The sequence below is a fragment of the Gavialis gangeticus genome, unplaced genomic scaffold (assembly GCF_001723915.1).
Source record: "Gavialis gangeticus isolate Ggan-Ray unplaced genomic scaffold, GavGan_comp1, whole genome shotgun sequence".
Classification (NCBI taxonomy): Eukaryota; Metazoa; Chordata; order Crocodylia; family Gavialidae; genus Gavialis; species Gavialis gangeticus.
Window position 1 is genome coordinate 73,017,627 of NW_017729031.1, and position 10,906 is coordinate 73,028,532.

The 10,906-nt window shown below is 43.4% G+C and overlaps 1 protein-coding gene and 1 long non-coding RNA gene across 3 annotated transcripts in view; one reads left to right on the top strand and one right to left on the bottom strand.

Moving 5' to 3' along the window:
• Window positions 1-10,906, bottom strand: part of STAT4 (signal transducer and activator of transcription 4) — a 102,685-nt gene that overhangs the window by 13,497 nt on the left and 78,282 nt on the right. For both annotated transcript variants that reach the window (XM_019523110.1, XM_019523111.1), the window contains exons 15-18: window positions 6,292-6,375; window positions 5,596-5,694; window positions 3,540-3,675; window positions 1,273-1,325 (exon numbers count right to left, since the gene is read on the bottom strand). In XM_019523110.1, coding sequence (XP_019378655.1) covers window positions 1,273-1,325; window positions 3,540-3,675; window positions 5,596-5,694; window positions 6,292-6,375 — 372 coding nt within the window. The remainder of the gene's footprint in view (window positions 1-1,272; window positions 1,326-3,539; window positions 3,676-5,595; window positions 5,695-6,291; window positions 6,376-10,906) is intronic.
• Window positions 1-10,906, top strand: part of LOC109301854 — a 105,026-nt gene that overhangs the window by 13,450 nt on the left and 80,670 nt on the right. The gene's annotated exons all lie outside the window — the stretch shown is intronic.

A 10,906-nucleotide genomic window follows, 5' to 3' on the forward strand; every position in this document is an offset into this window, starting at 1 on the left:
CCGTCCCCTCCCCGTTTCCCCCCAAGAGACTTACCACCTGGATGCTGCTCTGCAAGCTGCTGGGCTGGCTGTGTGCAGGCTGCAGATGCACGTGGCATTTACTGGCAACATTACTGGCCACATCAGCCAAAAAAAGCTTATTGCTGATAATGTCAATTTTCCTTTTATTGGTGCAGATGTGATTTGGACCAATATATCGGTGCACCTCTAGCATCAACCCTGGTTTAGAATACAAACTCATCTCACCCAGCCTTTTTACTTTAAGAAACTCCATTTGTTCTTTCCATCAAGTAATATTTAAGAATTAATGTAAGAATCCTGGGCCTGGAAATCCTGATAAGGGCAACCCATTGTGATATCAGGCCTTTGTTACTGGGACAGATGTTATATTTATTACGTGATTAATGGCAACATGCCACATATTCAACTAATTTATGATGACATAAAGTTGCAAACTAGCCATAAGGATTTAGTGTGAAGCATCTTCGTGGCTGGTTTGTCTAGCATTTTAATGTGAACATGTGGCATGGTCTGCCTTGCCATGACTTGACAAGACGTGGGGTGCAGGGCAAGACAGGAAATGTGCCAGGCACATGGGAAGCAGATGGACTCCCCAGTGCTCTGCACTATTAAAAGCCTTGTCCTTCACCTCACATATGAGCTACAAAGCAAGGCAAGAAACATACTGGGTGTGAAGTGGAGCCCATCAGTTCCCCTGCATCTGGTACTTTTATATGCCTTGCTTTGTACCTACACGTGAGCTGCAGGGCAAGACAGGAAATGTGCTGGACACAGGGAGAGGTGATGGACTCTCCCACCCCAACAGTTTCAAATGCTGTGCCCTCTACCCTGCATGCAGGCTGCACAGCAAGGCTGGAAATATGCAGGGACATAGGGAGCGCTGCCTTTGGGATTGGGTAGGAGGCAGCCCTGCACCCCAGTTGAGAACTCTGGGCTGTCTCTTGCCTGATCTTGGGTATCAGCCACCAGAACATGTTGGGAAGGGGCTCCCCAACCAGAATGCTGAGATCCCTGTATGCCATCAGTCTCATGATTTGGATCTGAGGAACTGCCCAACCCCTAAGATCATGTGTCCTGCCATGCATGACTGGCATGACAGATTGCATGATTTTGGGGATTGCGCATAAAATTCCTCGGATCCTAATCTTGTGATTATTTTAATGTCTGTTAGGAGCCTGAGATTAATTAGGTAGGATCAGACCTTCATTCAAGCACTTAAAGAGCACTTTAATTTTCTTTTCACAACCATACCTTGCAGAACTTTCCCCAGGACAGTTGATAATCACTGTAACTAGTTTGTTGCCCTAAAATTTAAAAAGAAATGTGAGTCAATTTGTACAAAGTTCCTGAAATCAATGTGTTTGTTATGCATCAATATAAAAACATTTGCATTATACATGACAGCAGTTTGATCATCCTAACTACACCTTAAAAAATTTTGGACTTCTGTTCTACACTGCCATATAAATCATGTCCCTTATGTCCAAATCTCATCAGTTTCCTCCTGTCTTGAGCTTTTCTGTTCAAATTTGTAGTAGTTTTTTTTCTGATACATATGTCCTTACGAATTTACGTCTTGATTAATGCTAAGAAATAAAGTTCTATGCCGGGGCAGTTAAGGCATATTGCTATAACTATGGAGGCATGCATTCAAGCCCTGCTCTGAGCTCATGCGATAGGTTACCCTTACTTGACTGAGCTGTGGATGAGTACCTGGGCATTCATGGTGGGAGTCAAAGGTGGTCAGCAGGGCTGTGATAAGCTTCGGTCCCCGATTCAATTCAGCAGAGATTTGACCCGATTTGGTAGCCGAATCTCCAAATCTGAATTGTATCAGAGGACCCTTTAATCTTTCCAAATCAAATCGGAACCCTCCAAATCGATTCGGAGAGATTCAGAAAGATTTGGCGGTTCAGACACAGACGCAACTTTAAATGTTTTTTCTGCATACCTCAAGGTATCAGGCGGCTCATGAATGTTGTGCTGGTGGGGTGAATGGAGCGTCCCACAGGGGTGCGGGGGTTTCTTAGTGCACTCAGCAGCAGACCCAGAAGTGGACCAGAATCACTTCCAGTCCACTTCTGGGTCTGTCAGGGAGAGCGCTGGGGGGGGGCACCCTGGCTCGGTGACTGGTGCCTCCTGGGTCGGGGGGGAGGTGAGGGGGACACCCGGGCTCCCCCTGTGGCTGATCAGCGAGCTGGGGAGGCTCCCCAGCATGCTCCCAGGCAGACCTGGAAGTGGACTGGAAGTATTTCCTGTCCACTTCCAGGTTCGCTGCCAAGCACATGGAGGGCCCCCCCGCTCTCCTGTGGGATGCTCCATGTGCCCCAGCATCGCAGCGATCATGAGCCGTGCCTGCTACCTCAAGGTATGTAGAAAAAACTTTTAAAGCTGTGTCTATGCCCAAATCACTGATTCTCCAAATCAGCATTGAATCTTCAGATTTGGCCGAATCGAATCAGGAACAGTGATCCGAATCAATGAATCGATCACTGTCTCTGATTCGGGCAGAATCCAAATCCGAATCCATATTGAATAGGGCCTGCTTCACACATCTTTAGTTGTCAGATACAATGCTGGCCGCAGCATTTGTTTATGTACTGTTGGCTAACCATGCCTTAACCATGCTAACTGAATCTTTTTATTATTATTAATCTACTGATGAGTATCTCCTTGTTCTAGCTCCAGATTTCCTTTATACTCAGCAACTAATTTCCAGCTTTAATTATATGGTTACACCTTTTTAAGCCTTAGAAATCTCCTCACTCTCACAGCTTCCAGAAGAATTTAGCCAAAGAACCCCTGTGATTTGTCAACATCTTAACTATCTCCACTTATGTACAGAAAAAACGAGTTCTCTAACTCTATCAGCTTTGTTCAGAGCCTGTACTCTTCTGAAGAACAGGCAGGCAGATATTTGCTTCTCTCTCCTGCCACTTAAAGGTTTGCTATTATCTGTACAACCCTACCACTTCCTGTCTACACAGGTGCTCCATCAGCATAGCAGGAGTGACTCCACTCTACACTCAGGAAACAAGGGCCCAGAATTGAAAAGAATCTTGGTTTTTTTTTTAAACTACAAAAACTAGGTTTCTTTTTTTCTTTATGTCCTAACAGATTTGTTAAGAAAGTTAGCTGGGGTTTAATGCAACTCTGACTCCCTTTAATTTATGTTAGTAGTTTAAAAGTTTATGAGCTCTCTATGAACTGTTGATCATGAATAAGTTGATGTGTATTATTGTCTTCAAAATATTTTAATACATGTTGACACTGATAAGCTAAATGCTGGAAAGTAGAAGTTTCATGGAAAAATGGTCACCTGTGACTACTGATTGCTGAAGCTCAATGTATGTATTTACAACCTGAATTAGAATTAGCTTAACAGTTGGGGACCTGAGGGACATTTCAGACTCAGTTTTTGACTTCTAACTTGCACATGGACAGAGCTTAGCCTGTCAGGTTTAATATTTAGAGGAAAATGGAAAGAGAATGGCTTTCATAGTTTCCTGGTTTCTTACCCATCAGTTTCTCTGCCAGCATACTGAGCTGCTCAGAATTAAGTCCACGACCAACATATGATGAAAACTGCCAGCTTAGTACTTCCAGGAGCTGACTCAAAGTGGCAGCAGGGGGATTGTTAAAGAAAGACAAGTTCTGAAATAGAATTAATGCTTTGTTTATACATTGTGAGTCGCTCTGTGAAATAATGGAAGCCCCAGACTGCAAAAGAAATTCAGATGTACTTTAAAAGCACCATTTTCTGAGACTTAAGATAACTCAGCTGAAAAGCTAACCACTAAGTGCAGATGTTCTTGCAAGGCAATATTTAATTTGGAATAAACAAAATTTAAGTATGCCAGCTGTAGTAACTAACCTTTTAGATGCTTTATATTGTTTATAATGTTGAATTCTTTGGCTAATATTGGGGGGGGGGTTGTTTTGTTTTAAAATTGATTCCATTAAGCATATGCCTAGAACCCCTGGCCTCTAGGCCAGATCTGGCTCCCAGCATCATGTCATCCAGCTTGCGGGGCTCCGCATGGGTTTGAAAAATTGGCAGCAGGGGAGCAGTGCCCCTGCTTTGGACCCATGGGGAGCCCTGGGCCCTGTGCACTAGATTGGGCATATAGGGCAGTACAGAGCCTGATTTCGGGAAGCAGGGGCCATATGATGACGGATGGAGCCCTATCTGGGCATCCGGGGCTGGACAGAGGCAGCACAGGGTCCAACCTCAGCATGTGAAGCTTGATCTGGCCTATGAATTGGCCCTGTACCACTCACAGGGCTAAAAGCTTGAGCACCACTGATCTAGAACATACTGGGCGCATCTACATGTGCAAAAGATCTGGGAGCAGTTTATTCTCAAGTAAACTACTCGAGAGTAAACACTCCTAGGCACATGTCTACACATACAGGGATGAGTGGGAGCAGATTTGCTGCTTCTACTCCCTGTGGCCCTGCAACTGATCTCTGCAGCAGCCAGGGGGAGCACTAGGCTCCCCTGGGTGTTCGCCCAGGGACCAGGAGACAGCTGTCTCCTGGAAATCCTTGCTGCCTGGGCAGAGGAACATTGTCCCTGCCTGGGCTCCAGTGGTGGAGTCTGCCCTGGCACCAGGCAGCTTCCAGGGGCAGGGAGCAATCTCCCACCCCTGCTGCCTGGCCTACCAGGAGCACGTGCACGTACTACTCTGAAGTTACTAATCTTGAGTAAATTTGTTCTTGCATTTGCAGGCCTATACATGGATGCTTACTGTGCAGTAATTAGCTTTAATGTGCAGTAAAGCATCTTGTGTAGATGCACCCACTAATGACTATTTTCATAAGACTTTTTGTTAAGCAGCATGTGTGGGTTAAAAACAAAGAACCTAAACCTTGGATATGGCCTTACTTATAACTATGAAAGAAAAATAACTTTGTATGTTAATAGTAGTGCTGACACCAAAACAAAAAGGTATAAATTGGCCACGGAACGTGGGAGCTTTTTAACTGTCTGTGCTGTGAGTGTCTGGAACTGTTTCCAATCAGAATAGCAAGGGCAAGAAATCTGTTTCTGATAGATGCAGGACTGTAAGATTTCCATATACAACCTTCCACTTTCTGCCCAACTTTTAGGGAAACCATACTGAGTGAATAAAAGGGTACTTAAATCTACAAGCCCATTCCAGCACTGCCCTCTTTACCAAGACAAATTTTTAGTGCCATTAGTGACTTGCCCCCTATGAACTGATCAGACACTACTATTAAGTCACTTCACACAAACCAAAATATAGGAAGAAAATGGTGACAGTTTCAAATCAGTATTGACCAAAGTCACATATGAACTATCATCTGAAGAGAAAAGGGCATTCTATCATGATCCAAAGAGCCAGCCAATCCCCCATGTAAACTTGGTTTTATTATACATGTGACTATGGATAACTTACAAGGTATGTATGGAAAACATGGCTAATTTTTCCTAGAAGTATCAGAAATAATGAAAAAAAACGCTTTTTTCCCTCAATGGATGTGTTTTCTAAGTGGATAATGGAGATTGGAAAGGTATAGGAAGGTCGTGTTTTGGATTTAAAGACTTACCTGAGGATCATTTGTTGACAAGTTATACCAAATAATAGAAGCCCAAGCATTAGGTAACTGACTGACATTGGAAATCATCACCACGGGCAAAGAGCTTGTCTGGTGAAAAGGAGAAATAAAGAATGTGAGTTGCAAAATGTGGCAAACATGGTAATTGCTGGAGCATGTATTAGTTATAACAAATAAAATAATATAACTAATATTAAAAACATTGTAATAATCTTATCATTAGCTCTTCCTTTCCCTGTATTCCTGAAACAGATCTAGTGAGGTATTGACATTGGCTTATTTTTCATCTGTGTTCCAGTAAATACTTTCTCAGGAACCCAGTGAATGTTGAAGTTCAGTAGTATCTATAGGCATAGTGCATCATATGCACCTAAAGCTTTTGTGTGCTTTGGTGCTGTTTGGAGGATCCCAATCTGCTTCTACTGAAATCAGAGGAAACTGCCATTGACTTTATTGCTCAGTTCAGCTGCCATTGATTTCTCTGCTGAACAAGATGTATCTATGCGATCCCTAGGTAAAGTGTACCTAGCAAATCAGAATTAAAACAAAAATAAGTATTTGTGTTTTTGAACTAAAGATGTAAAAAAGGTATCTTCTATCCATAAACTGTGGAAATTTTACAAGCAACAGATATTGTCTTGGTTTGAAATAAAAAAATGAAATAAAATAAAAAAACAAAAAACTCACTTCCAAATCTATGGTTAATCCATATAGACAGACTTGAGTTTCAAAGCTGATGGAGTGCAGCTCTTCCGTTACCATATGAGGGCCCTGAGGGAGCAAACAGTTTACGCAATTGTGAACACACAGCTGACATTTAAAACTGTTTTGGCACCTTAATTATTAACCAAACTGCTCAGCGTATACAACACTGAAAGAAAATACATCTATTGAATTACTTAGCAGTGGAAACTTTTTTAAGAGAGAAAAGGGCTTACGACCTTAAATTCTGTCTAGAATTCTTGTGGTTTTCTGAAGTCATCAAGAAAGACTGTTTTAAATGTGTTATACTTTCACAAAGTAACAAAAATAACTATTTTCTGTAACCCATATTTTGTTTTGTTTTTTAAAAAAGCTGCTTTCCTGATTGATGTAATGTAAAACACAGATTCGGATTTCTTAAAAGATTCTGTCAGTCTTTGGAAGTTTGGGGCTACAACCTCTCAGGCGTGGTAATCCTGAACTGCAGCCCTCAGTCTCTCTGCTGTCCACGAGCTCCTCTTGTGTTTAGGACTACATTGCGCATATTGCTTGAACAGATGTCAGGAGCCCTCCTGCATCAGCTTGGATGCAGGGACAGGCTGTACCTCAGGCACAAACTCTCCACTGGCTGCTGCATATACCTAGTGAATGCATGCTCTTAGTCTCTTCCATGCATAGAGCTGGTGCATCTTGCATTGCAGCATACTGAATTTCCTCTGCCAGTAAAAAGGTACCATGGTTATGGCTTTGCCCTGTTCTTCTACATTTTTCAGGTGATTTGCTCCCTGAAAGGAGCAAGAACAAATAATCTGTGTACAGGGAATGGATGCCTTCACAGACCAAGTAAAGATGGTTTCCTTGCACATTTTCTCTTCAGTTTTTCTATAGACCTGCAGGGGCAGAATTACAATCTAGCATTCAGTTGGGGATTGCAAAAGCTGCAGATCAGGTTTGAGCTTCTTCTAATGCTGCCTTTCTTCTACAACTGCCAAATTTTACGATTCCTAGTATAATCTTTAGCTGGAATAACCCCAGCTTTGTGTGGGGGGAGGGAGGGAGCAGGGAGGAGGAGACTAGGAGGAGCATTGTTTCAAAAATGAAAACAAGACAAAAATAAATTTACGAAGTTGCCTTTATATGTCATTAAACCATGAAGGAACAGTGTTACTGAGTTTGCAGTTGATGTTGTAAATTCAGCTCCGAATAAATGCCACTCTCACTTAACTCAGATGTAAACCACTTCTACGAAACCTCCTTGAACAATATTTATTAAGCCCAAAGGTTTAATATACACTGAACTAAAATGGAAAAAACTAACAGAATTAATAAGTAAAAGATTTCTCTGCCTCTGGGACAAATTTTCCAAAGTGTTTAGGCACCTAATGATGCAGATAGGTGCCTAGGGGTGTTTTCCAAAAGTGCTTAAGCAATTTAAGTCCATATGTACTTTTGAAAACCTCACTAAGAGCCTAACTGCATCTTTAGGTACCTAAATACCATTGAAAATATGCTCCCCTGCCTCCACCTTACCCAGGAGAGATTCTGTTTACTTATTCAAGATACCACACAGCTGCAGTGTCTCATTTCCTCGGGGCCCCAAGATCAGCAGTAGTATGAAGCAAAGAACAAAGTATAATAATCAAACAGAATGCTTGTGCTACCAGTTTTAAGGCCTAAATGAGAAGGATTTTTTCTGCTTCTTCCCGTAGCCTTATCATATTTTTTCAATCGCTTTTTCAGCCTGGAATGCTGACAAGTGGCTCCTTCTGTTAACCAAAAATGCTTAATTCTAGTTCCCAGTACAGAGTGAGAATAACTATATGTGTTTTAAATTGCAGATCTGCAAAACTCTCCCACAGACATACTTGGTGAGGAAGGTCTGTATTCGTAAAAGGGTAGAAATTGGTAGAAGTTTGGCAGCTACTGCAGTCCTGGACAAATCACAAGGATTTTCACCTTGAGTTATTCTGCTTCTCTTGCTTCTGATCTTTCCCCAGTGTGGTCAACAATAATAAGGGCAGTAGTTGTCCACTGGCAGTATGGCTGTGACTTCAAACCAGACCAAATATGTGAATAATGTAAACCTTAAAGGCTAAAAAGTCAGAGAGCAAATAAAAATAACCAAACTTGATTGCCTATGATAATCACAAGATTTTTAAAAATAATGTAATTTCAGAGGAGTAATGCATGGATTGTGAATGCTGGGGGTTAGTAATAAATATTAGTCCTGAGAGGGCACTTGGCTCAGAAAACTGTCAGAGAGTATCTTGCAATGTTGAAGAAACACACTGTATAGCTTCTAAATAATCCTCCATTTCATGCAGTCAGGGTTCACTTATTTCCCATTATACTGTGAATAGGGAGAAGATCTGAATAAATCTGAATGAAATAGGAGCGGCCCTTCTATAAATAAGATAAATGTACAGCATCTGTAGTTAAATCCAAACTTATGCTCCAACAAATGGTGTACAAACTGGGAGCAGGGCATTCCAGTATAAGGCCCTGACTCAACAAGTTGTTCCAAACATGTGGGCCCCATCTGGGCATAGGCTTCCACCACATAAAGTTGCAGGATCCAAGACTTACTGACAAACTTAGGCCCCTGATAGATGTTAAATTAAAGGTGTGTTGAGATCTCATGTGGGATCTCAACAATTGCATTTCTTGACATGCCATATGTGCATGGCAGGAGGTACAACTGTGAGACTGATTATCAGATCCCATCATACCATATTGCTGATGCAGGGGGAACCCAGGATCATGATCCCGGGCTCTCCCTGCACTTGGCTCCCTGCATTCCCCTGCCTGACAGCCCCATCAGCTGACCAGCACTCCCAGCCTCTGGAACACATAGGAGTCTTGAAGGGCTCTCTCTGGTGTGCTCTGGAGGCTGGGGACACTGGCTACATGTTCAATTAAAGGTGTGCTAGGAACCAGCCATAAAATTATAACACATATTATTCCTCATGTTATAATACCATTAATTGAATGTGTGCCAGGTCACTACTTAAAGACATGATTAACCAAGGCAACGGGCACTCTGTTAGCATACAGGTCCACTCACGTGGATCCAGCTGCATGATTAGAGACTAATAATTTTGAGTCAACACTAGTATAAATCAACACTAGTATAAAATTCTTTTATTTAAAATAGTTTTATTTAAACTATTTTAAATAAAAGAAAATCTGCTCGGCAAGAATATTACGAATTTTAATTGAAAACTACCTTATGTAATGCTGGAACTGAGTGAAGATCAATGTTTTTGTCCTATGCAAAACTATTTCTTTGAAATGTTATTGTCCTAGCTCAGGAAAAATGTTGAAATAAAAAATTCTTCTGCAAAACAAAAAGCTAAGTAAAAAACAGATAGAGATATAACATAGTGTCTAATTTTGATATCTTTGATCATAACAAAGAATTTCAACATCCCTGAATAAAACACTTTCATTTCCATTTGTTGAAATGAATCAAAAACTGTTTCAGTGTGAGTCAACTTGACATGAAATCATGTCTGCCTATGGTGACTTATGAGATTTGTAGTTCAGATGCCTCATGGCCTCTCTCCTATACAGCATCCACAGTCACATGACTGTTATGACCCTCCAGGTAGCAAAGGTGAGACTGCAAGCATCATGAAAAATACAGGAAGGCCTGGCAGCCAAGCCCATAGGAGAAAATGAGAGCATTGGGTGGCCATGAAGGAATAAAATACTGTAGGTACACAGTGTCTAATGCTGGACTAACTCAAAACAAAATACATCTTTTCATTTTAATTAGGAGTGCACCAATAGAGATTTTCGGGGCTAATACTGATATCTGATTTGTAAGGAGGCATATCGGCCACTACTGATCCGATTTCCGATACGTGGCCGGATAGCTTGAAGAGCAGTGTCCTGCTGGTAAGTCTGTTGTGGTGGAAGAGGAGGGGGAAGGGAAGGGGTGTGTGGGGGTGCAGATTGAGGCCCCTGGGGTGAGGGAGGCAGTGGGGCTGGAGCTGGGGCAGGTACTGCCCAGCTGGGGTGGGGCAGGGTACAGGATGGAGCCATGGCTTGTCTGGAGGGCGTGAGGAAGGAAGGTGGCTCCCACTGCTGCGTGCACCCCAGGAGGGCATGTGGGGCATGTGCCCCCCTGATCTGTGTGGGGCAGGGCAGGGTGCCACTGCAGGCTGGGGTTACACCAGGCTCTTCCTGGCAAGCTGAGCCAGGGGCAGGCAGCAGCAGCAGCACTGGGAGGGAGGTTACAGGTGGGGAAGACTGCAGCCACCCAAAATTTGCCATTGCCCCCCCAACCCTGCTCCCAGAGCTGCAACCCGCCCCATCCCAAGCACAGCCTGGCCCAGCCCCCACTGGGAGCAGCCCTGCAGAGCCCCGGCCCCAGCCTGCAGTGGCAGCCCACCCTGCCCCATGCACAGATCTGGGGGCACACAGCAGCAGGAGCTGCCCCCACCTCTTGTGACCCCCAGATGAGCTGCGGCTCCATCCCGTGCCCCACCCCACCCTGGCTGGGCAGCACCTGCTCCAGCCCCAGCCCTAGCCCCACTCTTTCCCTCACCACAGGGGCCTTGATCGGCCCCCTCATGTCCCTTCCCGCCCCCCCTGC